A 17,292-nucleotide genomic window follows, 5' to 3' on the forward strand; every position below is an offset into this window, starting at 1 on the left:
AAGTGGGCAGAAGGCAGACCTCTTGGTCCCTCCTCCCGGCCCTCAGACTCCAATCAGTCGGTGGTGGTGGCAGGGCGGAACTGGGGACTGGCTCCCTTCGTAGTCCTGCAGGTTCAATCTCCAGAGAACAGGTCAGGCACCAACGGACCAGTACCACCAGCATGATCCCAACAGCGCTGCCGGCCTCCTAGAACTCAGCCTCGGGCACTGCGGCCGCTTTCCCTCCCTAGACGCTCTGCAAGGAGCAAGGATACCACCAGCAGTGCCAGGGGCAACCAGAGGTGATTGCTCTCCCCTGCTTCCTCCAGGCCTCTGGAGCTGGCCCCCGCCCGCCCTGCTCGAGATGAAGGGTGAGCACTGCACAGGGAAGGAATGTAATAAAAAACAAAAACCCATGACCAAGAGAATGCCGCAGTCAACGGCCGGAGACCGGCTCAGGAGGACTGAGAGAAGGGAGAATTCCATAAGGTGGCCGAAGCCAGGATATTTCTGAGTGACTGCCTGGTGTGTGACAGCTGTGTGATCGCAGAGGAAGGAGTCCAAGATTCTCAACAGAACACCAAGGACTTCTTCCGTGTGCTGAACCTTAATAAATGCGATTCCTCACAGCACAAGGTGCTGGCAGTGTCCGTGCGTCCTCAGTCTCTGCCTTATTTTGCTGCTACATTCAGCCTCAGTGTCACTGATGCATCCAGAAGGCTCTGTGGCTTCCTCAAAAGCCTTGAGGTGCACTGTCTTTGACATGGAGATACTGCGGACTTCAGCCTCCTGGAGAGTCAGCACCGTGAGGAAGAGCCCGGCTACCCATGCTGACCTCCGCCTGCCCCGGCTGGGTCACCCCATCACCCCCACCTCTGCACAGCCAAGTCTCCCCAGCAGATCATGGGCTCTCTGGTGAAGGATTACTTTGCCAGATGGCAGAACCTGTCCCCAGACAAGATTTTCCACGTCATGTGGGCCCGTGTGATGACAGGAAACCGGAGGCCCTTTGAGAAGGTGCTCCCACAGCTTCACACAGTCCCCAGGGTGCTGCCTGCGTGTTACCCTCAGTGAAACTGTCCAGATGATGGAGCAAAGTGACCTCGCCTCGGACAACGCTGCTGTGGACACTGTTTGGAGACGTGAAGGAGCAGGAGGTGAGGCTCCACGAGGGTGCCAGCTCCGACGGGCATCTGGCGCACATCTTCAGGCACATGGCCAAGGAGCTGTTCAACGAGGACGTGGGCTGCTCACCTACCGCACCCTGAGGAGCAAAGACCTCCAGGAGGTCACCTTGAAAGGGACGGAGAGGTTCTGCTACGCTTTGAGGCTGCTTACGGCTTTCAGAACATCCAGAAGCGGTCCTGAAGCTACAGAGGGGCAAATTCCCCTGCCACTTCGTGGAGGTCCTGGCCGGTGCCGGGGATGCCTAAGTGGCAGGAGCCAGGCCCAGGCGGAGGACGGGCATGCGGACAGGGCACTGCTGAGGCTGATGGGAGGCATCTACGCTGTCATCCCGGTGTGGTCCCCGGAGAGCAGCGCCCATGTGCAGGAGCTGTACCAGGAGTGGCTGGGGCGGGGGAGCGACTCCCCCTGGGCCCAGACAGCCCTGCACACAACCTAGCAGGGCCCAGGGCAGCCTGCCAGGACATCAAGTGGTGAAGGTCCAGCAGGCGCCCGGCCTGCAGGAGGGGTGTCAGACGCGTGAAGGAAAGGCTAAGCATTTCTGTCATCACTTTGGTTTTCAGAATTCCTGCTCCCCATCTGTCGGCTCCCTCCCTCTGAGGGGCGCTGTCATCGTCACATGGGTGCAACTGGAATATTGTATCTTGAGAGGACTGCCCCAATGTACGTATCCTTTTATCCTATGATGAAAAAATCCCAAAGAACAAGAATGGAGACAGACTGCTGTCCTTTAGGCTTAAAAAACCCGGCAGGTGTCCTGCGAAGAGCTGAGACTTGGTTCTGTCCACACACCTCAGAGAGACTGGATGAGGAAATGGCCCGGTTTGGCCCTGACTTTACCCACTTACGTTACTCTTGAAGGTGTCTTTGCCACAATGTGAATAAACTGCCACCTTTTGGAACGGGGGCTCATATGAAAGTCACAGATCTATGTTCTGCAGCTGTGGCCACCGTCCTGAGACCAGGTCCTGTCAACAGGTCCTGTGGCAGGGAATCAGGGGGCACTGAAGTGGAGCCCCCCCCCCGTGCCCTTTTACATTCAGGGATTGAGCTGAACTCACTTTGGGGGAGGCCTGGAAAGGGTGACAGGTGTCACAGAGGGAAGGATGGAGAATGGAGAGGCGGACACCCTGCTCGGTCCCTCCCTGCGTGGGGTCAGGCAGATGAAGGCTGGCCGGCCCGCCCCACATTGGGTGAGATAGTGTCCTCTGTGTCCACCTCTCACCCTGTGGGCCCGGCCACTCCCCTCAGCTCCGGGCAGCCCTCTGGTTCCTCCACAGCGCGCTCTGCCCTCACGTGCCGCCCGCCCTAAACGAGAAGGAAGAGAGCAGTTGGCCCACAGATGACGACACAGAAAGATCCGCAGCCACCACAGAGCCCAGCGCCTGTGCACGGTAGGGCCGCCTGTGGAGTGAGGCCTGTGGCGGTTGGTGTTGGTCTCCAGAGCACTCGGATTCTGTTACCATGTGGGTGACCTTCTTCTTGAACCCCTCGGCCTGTTAGATTTCCCTCATTCGTGTGTTATTGTACCTGTGCGCCCATCTGGGTTGATAACTGGGACATTATGTGAAATTACCTATTTTCTGCTTTCAATCTGTTTACAGTGGGGTTTCGTCCTCTGTGGCAACGTAGATCCATTTCTGATTATGGAATAAACAGTTGAAGTGGCAAAAAAAAGTGGCTGCCAGGTGGCTCCTGACAACTGGCAGGAACATCTGTGGGACGGATCCAGATCCCAGGCCCGCAAGGGTGTCCCACTGCCCCCCAGAGGGCCGATCGGGTCCTGCCCCCCCCCCCACCCTCTTGGGACCCTATTCATGCAAAAATTCGTGCACTGGGCCTCTAGTTCTATAATAATATGGTGAAAATGCCTAAACACTTATATAGGAAGATAAAATAAATGTAAGTTGAGTAACATGTTCCCATTAAAAATCATAGTGAAAAGAATAAAGAAATGAGGAAATGCTCCCAACATAGCATTAACTAGGAAAGTCCAGCTACAAATGTATGTGCAACAAATAGCCACTTGAAAAACAGACCTATCGCTATCTACCTGCACGTATGGAGGAGGGAAATAAAATGCACCAGAAATCTAACAGTGCTTCTTCCTTGGTGCAGAAATCAGAGCTGACTTCTTTATTCTTCTTCTCATTTATCTGTATTTTCTAAACATTCTACCCCAAATGAGCATGTATTGGCACTATCTCAAAAAATGACTAGTGCGATTTAAAATGAAATAGTACTTAATTGTATCTTTTCCTGATCCCTTCCCTCGGATGAAGCAGCAGGGCTTGTTTTGGGTCTCGGTTCTGTTAAAAGCCGTTCTGCACAAGAGTTGGGAAGGGGAACATTTTTCTGGGGAATATGCTGCAAGGATGCTAACCCATGAGGGGGCTGAAGTCTGCACTCACTGTGCACAGCGGGGAGTCTATAGAGCAGCTTAACAGGACTCCACACGGTTCTCGGCTGGACCTTCCCACCCCACCAGCACCCCCTCCAGTCCTCAGCCACTGCCCGCTCCGGGTCCGGCTCCAGGGGCTGGGGCCCTGGTCAGGGAGTCCGCCTGCGCTCTGAGAGGGCTCCTACTCACTACTGAGAGCACCCTGCCTGCGGCCGGTGCCTCTCCACCCGGCCTCGCCCTTAGAGCGCCTGCGCCCTGGGGATGTGGGACACTGTAACACAGGCAGCAGACCTGGGCAAGAATGGTGAGGATGTGCGCTGAGCCGGGAGGGCGGGCGTCCCGGCCTGGCAATCGCCTCACGATGAGCAATCATTCCTCTCAATTAGCAGCAGCACGAGGCCTCCTGCGGACACAGCACCAGGGGAGCCTTTGACTCCCAGCAAAGCCAGCCTTTACGAGGATCAAACCCACAGAGCAAGCAGGAGGGGAAGCCTCGGGTCTCTGGGGAATGGCTGGCAGGAGGCTGCCCATGGGCACTGGGCACTGGTGCAACACCAGTCAGCAGGCTCTGGGCCAGTGGGAAGGGGCTCAGAGGCCCTAATGCGGCCGGGGGGGGGGGAGTGGGCGGAGGGGCATGAGGGAGTTCAAGAAGGGTCCCCCCCTACATCTTCCTTCCAGCCAGCACAGCCCCGACATAGTCAAGTCTCTGCAGCCTCACGGCCGCGGTTTCCCGCTGGCGCTGCTCAGCACACCCCGAGACGAGGGGCTGGGGCTGGCGGCTGTGCAGGGGGCTCGGCACCCCCCGCCGTCCCCACCTGCACCTGCCTCTGCTCGAGGGGATGTGTGGGCTCAGGGAGCTTCTGCTGGAACAGACTTCCTGGGACTAGACAGAAGCTTGAAAACCACTGAACCCAACGCAATTCTCTTCCCCAGAAAGCAGCAGCGAACAGCCCGTTCTCTCGTCAGGGTGTCCCCTGCCCCACAGGCTGCCCGCGCCGCCCCCCTCCCCCCTGCTGTGGGAATAAGGTTCAAAGGGCCTGCAGCAGTCCGCACTTTGGCGGATTTCACGTGCCAGGGGCCCTGTGAGCGGGAAGAGGGAGCGAGCCTCCCACGCCAGCAGCATCGGGACGCGGCAGGGCCGACGCCTGGGCCACCCGCCATGAGAGCGTCCCGCTCCCGCGGGCTGTGCCCTGGGACTCCAGGCGAGCCACGCTCACGGAAAAGAAGGCCGAGTTGCCTCCTCCCATGGACCCCATCAGAGCAGCCTCCAAATAAAGCCTCGTCGGAGGTGCAGCCCAGGCCCTCTGGGTCCTCAGGCCTGAGAAGGAGCTGCCATCTGCTCGTGGCTGGACACTGCCCAGGCACAGAGCCTTCCCGCCTCAGCCTGAGGCCTGGCCGCGTCCCAGGCCGGCCTGGCCTCTCTGCTCCTGTGGGGTCTGGGCTGGAATGCCCAGAGGGAAGCCCCATCTGCCCAGCCGCACGGGAGAGTGCCCGCTGCCAAGGCCTGCCGCAGGGCCACTGCCCGGAGCCCTGTCCAGCCAGGAGGTCCTAGCAGCTCCGCCTTCCATCTGAGAAAACGACAAACGACGTCCAGAGAAGGGAAGTGGCTGCAGAGTGTCAGGGCTGGGAGCCAGGAGCAATGCAGTGGCCCCCATAGTGAGAAAGCACAGCTGTGACGCACCCCGGCCCACAGGGGGTGCTGAGGCCCCGGTCAGCTCCCCACACAGCTCCCCTCGCCTCTCCCACACAGCTCCCCACACAGCTCCCCACACAGCTCCCCCAGCAGCTCCCCTGCACCACAGCAGGTGTCCAGAGCGGCTCCTGGCTGTGGCCCCGCCTCCTCTGCCTTTCTGTGCCTCAGGACCCTAATCCTATCCTCAAACCTGCTGCCCCCCCCACTTTATTTGTATGCCACCCCAATATCCCAGCCTATGCCTCAGCCCTACCTCCTACGAGAAGCCCACTCAGCCTGCCTTCGTGTAGGTATGTATTTATTTATAAATATATTTTTGTTGATCTCAGAGAGGAAGGAAGATGGAGATAAAAACATCATGATGAGAGAGAATCATGGATTGGCTGCCTCCTGCACGCCCCACATTGGGGATCAATCCCGCAACCCGGGCATGTGCCCTGACCAAGAATCAAACCATGACCTCCTGGTTCATAGGTCGACACTCAACCATGGACCCACCCGGCCGGGCTCAGCCTGCCTTTAAATGATGACCTTTAGCGGGGACATGCTCTGCCCCAGGCCCTCTCCTCGCTCCATCCTGAAACCGCCAGCCCTTGCTCCAATGAAATCCGGGATGAATCACAGACATTTGCTGGATAAACCCACTCCTGCTTCCCAGATAACCTCTCCTTAGCAGCGTTAAGCTGCCAGGCAGACAGATAACAAGTGGGCTATGCAGTTATTAGGGCAGATTTTAAATGACAAAAGGATGCGTCTTAGAATAAAGCCCACTTGAAAATCAGCTTCTCTCCCAGCTCACTCATCCTGTTCCCTGCGCAGAGGCTCCTCACCCTGCGCAGCTCCAGCTCAGGGTGTTAGAGGAGCGTTGCCATGGCAACCAGAGGCCCAGGCACCTGGAGCAGGAAGGGGAGGGCGCTGTCTCGCCTCTTTCAGGCCCCTGGAGTGGCCAGCATGGCCCCCATCGGCTGCAGAGATGGGGCAAAGGTCCCCCAGCCAACATTCCCACCTACTGCGGGACGCTGGGGGTGAGCTGAGCTGAAGGAGGGTGGCAGCCCAGGAGCCAGCACTCAGCCTGCCTGTCATCACTGTGAGGAGCCCCGAGGCATGCCGGCAAGGACCTGCAGGCACTCGCAGGGGCCTCCCACACGTGACTGGAGGGCCCAGCCCTGGTTCCCTGACCAGGTGGGAGCCCCAACACAGGCCGTTCCCACTGTGGTCATGAATGGCCCAGGCCATGCGGACCGCCCAGCCCCAGCCCTCCACCAGTCTCACAGCTCGGGCATCCCCCACAGGCATCCGACACCCTGGACATGACAGGGCACACCTGGCCCAGCGTGTCACACCGTCACTGTCCACCCTCTGTGATGCCACACACAAGCCTTTGAGCGCCAATGTCTTCAGACCACGTGGGTCACCCTGCCTCTCAGCCAGTCACTGAGCCTGCTGCCATCTGTACGACCAACAGTGACCCTAACCTTCCGTCACAGATGAGCTGGAAATCCTGCCCCATAGCACACGGACCCTCAGCTCCCAGGGGACAGTCCTGCCCACGCTCTGCCTGAGGGCTGCTCCTCAATGCCATCAGACTCACACCCGGCACCACACATGCTGTCCTCCGGCTGGTCCCCCTCACCAGTCTCAGTGCCCATCAGAGGACCCTGGCTGCCCCTGCACTGCCCTCAGCCAGCTCCGCCTCGTCCTGCTGTAGGTGCACCATGCTTCCCCTCCCGGAACGGTCATTGGTAGAGACATCTTTCTCTTAAGTGCACAGAGTGTGTGACTGTGAGTGCACACATGTGTGTGACTGCGAGTGCACATGTGTGACTCTGTGTGCCTGTGCACACATGCATATGACTGTGCGAGCGCATGTGTGTGACTGTGAGTACACACGTGTGTGACTGTGTGCATGCATATGTGACTATGTATGCATGTGTGTGGCTCTGTGTGTATGTGTGTGGCTGTGACTGTGTCCCTGTGTGCGACTGTGTGTCTGTATGTCTGTGTGTGACTCTGTGTGTGACTGTGTGCATGTGTGTAGCTCTGTGTGTGTGCATGGCTGTATGTGACTCTGTGTGTGTGTGTGTGTGTGTGGCTGCGTGTGACTGTGTGTAGCTGTGTATGCATGTGTGTGGCTGTGTGTGTGTGTGTGGCTGTGTGTGACTGTGTGTGGCTATGTATGCATGTGTGTGGCTGTGTGTGTGTGTGTGTGCGTGTGTGGCTGTGTGTGGCTATGTATGCATGTGTGTGGCTGTGTGTGACTGTGTGTGTGTGTGTGTGTGTGTGGCTGTGTGTCCCTATGTGTGTGACTGTATGGCTGTGTGTGTGTATGTGTGTGTGGCTGTGTGTCCCTGTGTGTGAATGGATGTGCATCCGTGCCGAGTGCATGCCAGGCTTTAATGCTGGTTAGATGAGCCTGCGGCTCCTTCACATCGTGAGTGATTCCAACGGTGGCTTAACTGTGCGGATTCCAACCCAGGGCCACAGCCCGCCCCTGTCCTCCATCCTGAAAACCCCCACAGGAGAAGGAAAGGGCCACGGAAAACCCAGGCCTGCCTCTCGCATGAGCACCAAATAAAACGGATGAACCCCGAGTTATAAGCCCGTGTGGCCCTCATTTCTCCCTACAGGGGGCCCAGCACGCCCGCTCCACGCCTCCTCCTGCCTAGCTGTCTGCTCACGGCCTTGTCCACTTCTGGACCGAGAACACTCTCTGGCTGTGCCTCTCTCCTGCCTCAGCCACAGTCACACCTGCCCTGCGGTTGGGCTGATCCCAGGGGCTCTGGGAAAACGCATTGCCCCTCCCGCCTCACCCGGGGCCGCAGGCTGCCCCTCCCGCCTCACCGGCCACAGGCTGGCCCTCCCGCCTCACCGGCCACAGGCTGGCCCTGCCGCCTCACCAGGCCACAGGCTGCCCCTCCCGCCTCACCGGCCACAGGCTGGCCCTCCCGCCTCACCGGCCACAGTCTGGCCCTCCCGCCTCACCGGCCACAGTCTGGCCCTCCACCTCACCGGCCACAGTCTGGCCCTCCCGCCTCACCTGGGGCCACAGGCTGGCCCTCCCACCTCACCCGGGGCCGCAGGCTGGCCTCCAGGCCCCACTGTGCTGAGACTACACGAGCGGCACTTCGGCACTTTCTGGTTGACAGTCCAGCCTCCTGCCCATGAGCACCACACGGGGCCGGGGCCACCGCAGCGGGAAGAGGGGCCGCGGCGCCCTGCAGCTCACCTTACGCATGTCTTTGCCGAAGGTCTCGCTGTAGGTCGTGCCGAGGATTTCAAACTGGACGTAGGGGTTCGAGCGATCCTCCCGAAACTCCATCACCCCTGTGAGGCCAGTGATGTGACCCTGCAGAGAGAGGGACAAACCATCGGAGAGTTAGGCAGACATGGACGGGGAGGGCAGGGAGGGGACCCCGAGGCAAGCGGGACAAAAGTGGCCACCGAGAAGCGAGTCAGCAAGGTCTGGGGGCACGCCTGCGGTCCTGGGCCTCCCAGCGGCCAGCCCTGCCCAGGCCCTGGCTCACGGGGAACCCCTCACACCTGCGCCCGTCACTGATGCAGTCAGCAGGATTACAGGGCCTGCCTGTGCCACACGCAGTACTGGCCATGTCCCCTACCCCCTGGAGCTTACAGTCTGCCCCTACACCCTGCCCCACGGGCCCACTCAGCTTGAGCCACGCGGGACATCCAAGGTCAAGAGAGCGCACACGCAGTCACACCTGTCAGGCACAGGATGGGAACGGCAGGGCAGCCAGCACCAGGGTGAGGCCGAGCCCAGCTCAGGCCTGGGCGTGGCCACCTGTGTGACGTAGCAGGACACCTCCCATCTCCCCGCTTCGGCCTGGAGTAACTAGATCCCGTCAGGTCCTCTGGGGCCACAGAGAAACTGCACAGCATGGTGACTGCAGGCGGCACGGTGGGCGCGTGCCCAGAGCCTCTCCCGTGGCCCAGTGGGCTCTGTCGGAGCAGACAGAGGCTGCCCTGCCCTGTGGTAAGGCCCTTCTTTCTTCAAGTCTGGGAAGGGCTCTCATCCAGACATGACCTCCCCTAGACGGTGAGCTGGGAAGGACCAAGAGGCCAAGCTGGCCCAGGAGGGCCCCAGTCGCTGTAGCAAACAGTGCTCGCTGCTCCTGAAACCACGTGCGGTTTGCTGCGATTACAGCTCCCAGCCCTGGAGATGTCCTTACATGCTCTTCTGAAGCCTCTCAAAGCCAGGCCACTCTACCAAGCCTCCTGTGGCCACCCAGTTCCTTCAAATCCAGCCCTCCACCGGGGGAGCTGCTCAGCACCCCACCACCAAGTGCAGAGAACCTGCACATGCACACCTGCACGCACACCTCGATGAGCATGTCCCCACATGTGTGCACACACGCAGGCACACACCTACATACCAGGCAAGCACAACCACATACACATGTGTACACATATGTGTACACATGCATGTACACACACCCAGATGTCCACATGTGCATGTGTTCACATGCATCTGTGCACACATGCATACACATACAGACATGCACACAGAGAGACACACCCTGATGAACGCACCTGCACACACGTGTGTATGCACATATACTAGTACATGCGCACACCACACAGCTGAGGTCTTGGCTGATCAGCACATGTGCTGCCACTGAGTCGGCCTCCCTTACAGACAGCACACATGGGCAAGGCAGCTGCTCCCCCTGTCTCCTGAGAGCAGCTCCTGTCCGCAGCGGTGCGGTCCAGGCCCAGGCCCCAGTGAGGCCCAAAGCCCTGGATAGCACCGAACTCTAACATACCATGTTCTTTCGTACACCCCCATACCTATGAGAAAGTTTAATTGATAAATGAGTCACAGTAAGAGACTAACAGCAATAACCATAGTAAGTAGAACAATTATAACAACACTAGAATACCCCAATAAAAGTATGGAAAGGTGGTCTCTCTCTCAAAATATCTTATTTTACTGCACGAACCTCCTCTTCACGTGACAACGTGAGATGCCACAATGCCTATGTGAGGCGATGAAGCAGGTACTCAGAAGGACGTGCAACTTACAATGTATAAATGACTTATTTCTGGAACTTTCCATGTAATACTTTCCAACATTCGTTGGCCACAGGTAAGTGAAGCTGCTGTCGGTGAGCTGTGGAGAAGGAGACTGCTGTCTTTGTGACTCGGCAAATACTTAGCCTCTCCAATCTCCTGAGGAAAACAGCGACAACAGTAATAGCACAGCCAGGAGCCCTCGCTCACTCCTCCTCAAATGCTGGGGCCAGAAGCGTGGCAAGGAGAGGCCTGGGCAGGGCCTCCCCGCAAGAACTCCGTGCCAGGCCCCCTGGAGGAGGCAGGTGGGGGTGGGGAGGGCCTGCGGTGGGCCCCGGCCCAGGAGGGTGTCCGTCTCACACACCTTTTTGATCGTGTCCAGCATGGACCGCCCGCCGTTCCATGGCTTGGTGGACTTGCGGATGCAGTTGAGGCTGGCCATGCTGTGCCACTTCCTGTCCTCCAGCTTCCTGTGGAAGGCGTTGGCCAGCATCAGCACGCTGTCATACAGGTAGAGGTTGGAGATCTGCGAAGACAGGCAGGGACACCTTCGCACGGTGCGTTTCCACAGAGGGAGAACCAGTGGACTGGTGGCCCAGGGTGCCACCCTGCAAGGGGGACCCAGGCTCTGTGCCGCGACCCTCTGGCCCCCAGGCTTACCCTCACAACCCAGGCGGGCTGGACAGATTGAGACTCGCCCCGCGGCAGGAACTCGAGCTGATCAACCAGAGAACCTGCAATCGGCGCCCTGTGCAGTCTCGCATGCAAAGCAGAAAGGGGAGGGGCACAGGCTCGGGCTAAGGATTCGGAGGGGAGAGGTGAGGCCTCTAAGGGGAGGCCAGCAGGATGCCAGGGCAGGGCTGTGCAGAGGCGCAGGACCGGGCGGGAGGGACTGCCCAGATTTCTGATGAAGGACCAAGGAGCCAGAGCAGATACACAGACTAGGGGGTGGCAGTAAAACTTCCACCACAGAACAGGCAGCGCTGCATTCGCCTGTGGCCACAGCTGGCCGAGCGGTGGGAAGGCCTGAGGACAGCTCCGGGGTCTGCAACTCGCGCAGCGCAGGGCGGAGCCCCAGAGGAAGGCAGGGACTGGGCCTGCTGAGCCCATCGGGGCCATAAGGAGGAAGAACACAGGTGACGTCAGGAGAAGGACTCCATTGGAGGAGCCAGGCCCAGAAACCACTGTCCCGCCTTGGAAAGACCACTCTGGTCCCTGGGCCGGGGGTGGCGGCCTGAGCAACTGTGTTGTGGTGATGGACATTCCAGACACAGTGGCATCGCTGCCAGCAGGGGGATGCCTTGGGGACTTGCGACTCTGAGAAGGTGCCCTCTGCTGAGCTGTGCCCAGTACAGCCGGTCCTGGAGGAGACAGCGGTGGCAGAGCCCTAGGAGCGCTGGGGGGAAGGGGGAATGGTGGGGGGGAGCAGCGCCAAGAGCTGAACCACAGCGGGCTCCAGGCTGAGCCAGGCCTGCGGATCACTCTCCTCCCTCCGTGACTGAGAGCCCTGACCCGGGTGAGCCCAAACCAGCAGCCGCCTTTGGGAGCCGCCGTGGGCGGAGCGTAGCCCTGCTCTCAGGTGTTGCCCCTCATGCCACCCCCTCCTCCTCCCACAGGGTGCCCCGGAGCAGGATGAGGAGACAGGAAGAGGGTGGGAGGAGGCGGCCCCTCGGGCAGGTGTGTGGCGGCCACGGCAGCGGCTGCACAGACAACCGTCAGCCAACGGGGCCAGAGGGCGACTCTGCACATGGGAGCAAGGCGGCCGCTGAAGATGCCAGGACAACCGCCAGGTGGCAACAGGGGCTCTGTCACCTCCCGGGGCTCCTGGGAAGACCACGGACCCCTGGGCTTCAGGGGGAGCCCTGCTGCCTCCCAGCCTCCCCCATCACGCCCCAGAATTCCCCTTGCACCCCAACTCCTCCCTGCCTTGTTCTCAGCCTGCATGCACTGGGTACCCCCAAAACACAGTCCCAGACAAGAGCTGGTGATGGGAACCGTCCTGCAAGATGAAAGCAAACATGGGCCTGGGAGCTGCAACGGGACACCAAACACCCCTGCCCATCTCGCCTGCGCCACCTGATGCTGCCGGTGCGTCCCTGTGCCCTGCCCACTCCCGTGGAGCCTGGCGCTGTCTGCTTCAGCCCGTGAACCTGTGGGGGGCACAGCCATGGGGGCCACCGAGACTGTGCTCCTGGCACTTTTCCATGCTATTGGGGTGAGAAACAGATGGAGGATGGACAGGAGGGGACCATGGGGCAGGAGGGGGCCATGGGGCAGGAGGGGGCCATGGGGCAGGAGGGGGGGGTCATGGGGCAGGAGGGGGCCATGGGGCAGGAGGGGGCCATGGGGCAGGAGGGTGGGGGTCATGGGGCAGGAGGGGGCCATGGGGCAGGAGGGGGGGGGTCATGGGGCAGGAGGGGGCCATGGGGCAGGAGGGAGGGCCATGGGGCAGGAGGGTGTCAGGGTAACTGACCACCTGCTGACTTGACAAGAGCCGCAGGCCAAGGGGAAGCAGGCACGTGGACACCTGGGACCTTTTCGGGGCTGCAGTGAGCAGGGGCCTGCCTGCCAGCAGAGACGTGCCTGCCCCCGGGCCCCCCTCTGCGCTACAGGAACCAGGACAGAGCCCTGGGCCCGCCAGCCCAGGCAGCCTCCTGGGAGAGAAGCCCGCGGCCGCACTCAGGGGCCTCCCACTGCGGCATCACTGCTGGCGGGCGCCGCCCCTGGGAGCACAGAGCCAGGAGGAGAGGCTGCAGAAGAGACTGCACGCCTCTCAGAGGGGCCTGGCTTTATTTTATTTATTTTCTGAAAGGATAACTCAAAGCTGAGAGTCCTCGATGATGTGAGGATTTCTCTACTCCAGACATTCATGGCTCTCCCAGCCACCCACTCACAGCCGACGCTCTTCACTCAGGCCCTGGACTCACGTCCACACTCGTCCACCACACACACACTCACACATACACACACACACACACATACACACACACACACTCACACATACACATACACACCCACTCACGCACACTCACGCATACACGTACTCACACACACACACACACACACACATACACTCACACATATACACACATGCACACACTCACACATACACATACACACACACATACACTCACACATACACACACACTCACACATACACATACACACACACACTCACACATACACACACATACACACACTCACACATACACATACACACACATACACACACACACACACAGGGCAACACCGCCTGCCGCTGTGGCCAGACCAGCACCCGCTGGGACTCCCTCTTTCTCTCCACATCCCGACTCACAATGAACTGGGTACTTATCAAATGTGAGGATGCAGAGAGGCCTGCGAGGAGAGGAAAACACAGGATGTGACTCAGGAAGCTCCTGGGCCTTCCAGGTCTCCGCTGGGGACACTGCCCGCACCGCACTGCCCTGCCCGCTCCCCCCGCCCCTCGCGGAGCTTCCTAAGCAGCGGGGACTCTCCACTGTCCTAGATGTCTCCTCCACACTTTCACTATCTCTACAGCCAGCACCAACCCCGGCGCACGGCTGGTGCTTAATGTGTGCTTGATGGCTGGATGCTTGGTGGATGGATGGATGGATGAACAGCTGAATGAGTGGTGGGCGAGTGCGCATATGTGAGGAGGAGCTGGGGAGCTGGATGGATGGATGGATGGATGGACAGCTGAATGAGTGTGGTGGGCGAGTGCGCGTGTGTGGGGAGGAGCTGGGGTGCTGAGGAGCTGGATGGGTGGATGGATGGATGGATGGATGGATGGACAGCTGAATGAGTGTGGTGGGCAAGTGCGCGTGTGTGGGGAGGAGCTGGGGTGCTGAGGAGCTGGATGGGTGGATGGATGGATGGAAGGATGAACAGCTGAATGAGTGTGGTGGGCGAGTGCGCGTGTGTGGGGAGGAGCTGGGGAGCTGAGGAGCTGGGGAGATGGATGGATGGATGGATGAACAGCTGAATGAGTGGTGGGCGAGTGCGCATATGTGAGGAGGAGCTGGGGAGCTGGATGGATGGATGGATGGATGGATGGACAGCTGAATGAGTGTGGTGGGCGAGTGCGCGTGTGTGGGGAGGAGCTGGGGTGCTGAGGAGCTGGATGGGTGGATGGATGGATGGATGGATGGACAGCTGAATGAGTGTGGTGGGCGAGTGCGCATGTGTGGGGAGGAGCTGGGGAGCTGGATGGATGGATGGATGGATGGATGGATGGATGGGAGATCTCCCGATAGGAAGGCACACATGAACGTGGTTCCCAGAAAGAGAAAATACAGACAGCAGGAAAAAGACCTGTTGCTCCACCTGTGACTTGGGAGGGAACCGCCTTCGTTCAAACAACAGTTTGCTTCTCATTTACACCACTCAGAGTGCCGTCCTGACCTCATGCGGCTGCTCCATCCCTGCTCCCTGAGCTGCCTCACTGCCTTGCCTCAGAGGATGCTGACACTGTGGGGCCTGGGCCCCTCCCTGCCCCCCCACCTCAGTGTCCTCACACAGGCGACCCTCGACCCACTGGGCTCACTGGTGGGGATGCAAAGGACAGAGCGCCACCCTCACGGCCTGCTGTCCGGAGAAGGGACCTTCGGGGGAAAACTCAAGAGCAGGCAGCAGAAAGGCGGCTTCTGGCTGGGCTCCCTCCAGCCGGGACAAGGCAGGCGAGCCTTTCCAGGGTGGGTGCGTGGGCAGAGACCAGAGTCCAGGCGGGTCATGCCGTGCCCCTGCACCAGGAGCCATCTGCGAGGAGAGGGCTCCCCTGCCGCTGGAGGGACACCCCTCACTGTTGGTCTGGAGGGGCTAACAGCCCAGCTGGAGCTCTAGGCAACAGGGCGGGCGGGCGGGCGGGGCCTGAAGGAGCCCTTGCCCTCCCCTCCATTAGGGAAGGCGCAGCACAGGGCGTATTGGCAAAGGACGGACACGCAGAGCACATGCTGTCACTACCCAAACCCTCAGCCCCGGGCGCCGGCCGTCAGGCACCGCAGCACAAAGCGACAGGCGAGAGTAGACGGAGCAAAGGAGAGGCCACGGTGTGGCAGACAAAAGACCCGGATGCAGAGCAAAGGGCCTGGACCCCCGTCCAGAAGCCAGAGGGGGCCAAGTCAGAGGAGGCAGAGCCAGAACCAGGAGCGGGGACGGGGGGCTTCCCCGGCCTGGGCCTCACTCAGGGTGGGGGCAGAGCTGGGGCTGTGGGAGCCACTGCGCCTGGGGAGATGAGCACAGGGTCTGGCAGCTTCGGCCCAACCTGCCCAGGCCGGACGCGGTGCATGGACACAGCATGTGCTCAATGCACACTGCGCGAGCCACTGAGTCCCACCCACCCCTTGCTGAGGGCTGAACAAGGAAGACCGCTCTAGCGGACGCTGATGATGACCAAACACGGGATCCCACAGGCTGTGCGGGCAGCTCCCCCTTCCCGGGGTGGGCAGCGGGCTGACCCCCAGAGATGCCTGCACAGGCAGCTTGTCCCGCAGAGGGTCCTGCTGGGAGGACAAGCTGAGGCCCAGATGTCACAGCTTGAGAAACCCCTCGCAGGCCTGGCCTCTCTGCCGGAGAGCTGCCAGCCCAGCTGTCCAGAGAGGGGGTGCAGGCTGAGGAGGCTCAGATGGTGGCAGTGGCCAAGGGTGCAGGCACTCTGCTCGCTGCTGGGTCCGGGGGGAGGGTGTGTGGATGGGGAGGGCGGCTGTCCCTACCAGCGGGTTTCTTCTTCCGGTTGCACACGTGCCACCTGCAGCCAGAGGGCAACCAGGTGCCCGAGGAGGCCGCCTGTGCACTGCGCCTGGCAGAGGCCCGCCTGCGCTGCCCTCTCTGGCTGCTCACTGCTCTGGCCCGGTCTTTAGGGTGGAGAAAAGCAGGGACAGTGACCAAGGCCCAGGGCCGCTCTGGGCTCAGAGCTGCAGAGGGGAGGTCAGCCATGGCAGCCTGAAGCCAGGAGAGCACAGAGAGCCCGGCGATGCAGACCCACGGGCGGCACGTCAGAAAGGCTTTACTCGGCCGCACGGAGAGTGAGTCCCTCTATGGAGCCCCTGGACAATCGCAAAATGCAAAAAGGAGAAATTCCAACCCAAAAAATCAGCACCACATCAGCCCAAAACCTAATGCAAGGCCCGGCTCCCAACCCTGGCCAGCGCCCGGCATCCGCCTGTCCCCCTCCGGAAACACATGGGCTGTCACGGGTGCTACGGGACAATATGCCGTGGCCGCCGGGCAGCCCATGCCGCCAGGTACTGCAGGTCTCAACGGGCGCCACACGCCCCCTCTGTGGGCGGCTGTCCCGGCCACTGGGGATTCCAGGGCTGGTCACCATTTCATCACTGGCCACTGGTGGACTAGCCCAGCCCCGCGCCCACGGGGCAAGGAAAGGGGGTGGGACCAGCGCTGCAGCCCCGGCATTTTCCTTCCAGGGACTCCCTCTCCACTAGTAGGAACCCAGCTCCAGTGCGATGCCCTGCCGGAGGCTTCACAGCACAGCTGACCACAGCCCCTCCCAGGGCCTCGCGAACACTCCTGCCCCAGCAGGTCTCCCCAGAGCAGCTTCTGGGGCAGAGCCCAGAGGACAGGAGCGTCCCTTCCAGCCTCCTTCACCCCCTCAGCCCAACGCTCAGAGCCCGGGCTCCTGTTACTGCCCCTGAGTGGGTTGTTCTAACCGTGTTCTTGTCTCCTGGGGGAGTGTCACAGCCAGAGGCGAGCAGCGGTTCCTCTGCCTCCTCCACTGTGCTCAGGAGGGGGCGCCAGCTGGGGGACGTGGAGGGATGGCGTGTGCCTGGGAGGAGCCTGCAGCCTCCCAGGCCGCTGGGAGGGATGAGTAAACAAACCCACAAGGACGCGGGCAACAAGGCAGAGGTTCCTTAATAATACTGCACTCCTAGGCCCACAAAGAGGCTCGGAGACGCTTACCTGGTGTTCGACCCGCATTCCGCACAGACCCGCCCACCAATCCTAATGGAGGCCTCTGGGGAGCAGGGTCTTGGACGAAGAACTCAGGGGC

General features: G+C 60.6%; 1 protein-coding gene across 3 annotated transcripts in view; it reads right to left on the reverse strand.

Moving 5' to 3' along the window:
- Positions 1-17,292, reverse strand: part of GRID1 (glutamate ionotropic receptor delta type subunit 1) — a 617,880-nt gene that overhangs the window by 180,747 nt on the left and 419,841 nt on the right. For all 3 annotated transcript variants that reach the window (XM_059662029.1, XM_059662031.1, XM_059662030.1), the window contains 2 exons: positions 10,651-10,812; positions 8,485-8,604 (listed from right to left, as the gene is read on the reverse strand). In XM_059662029.1, the coding sequence (XP_059518012.1) occupies positions 8,485-8,604; positions 10,651-10,812 (282 nt within the window). The remainder of the gene's footprint in view (positions 1-8,484; positions 8,605-10,650; positions 10,813-17,292) is intronic.

This window comes from Myotis daubentonii, chromosome 13, assembly GCF_963259705.1.
Source record: "Myotis daubentonii chromosome 13, mMyoDau2.1, whole genome shotgun sequence".
In the NCBI taxonomy this organism is placed as follows: domain Eukaryota; kingdom Metazoa; phylum Chordata; class Mammalia; order Chiroptera; family Vespertilionidae; genus Myotis; species Myotis daubentonii.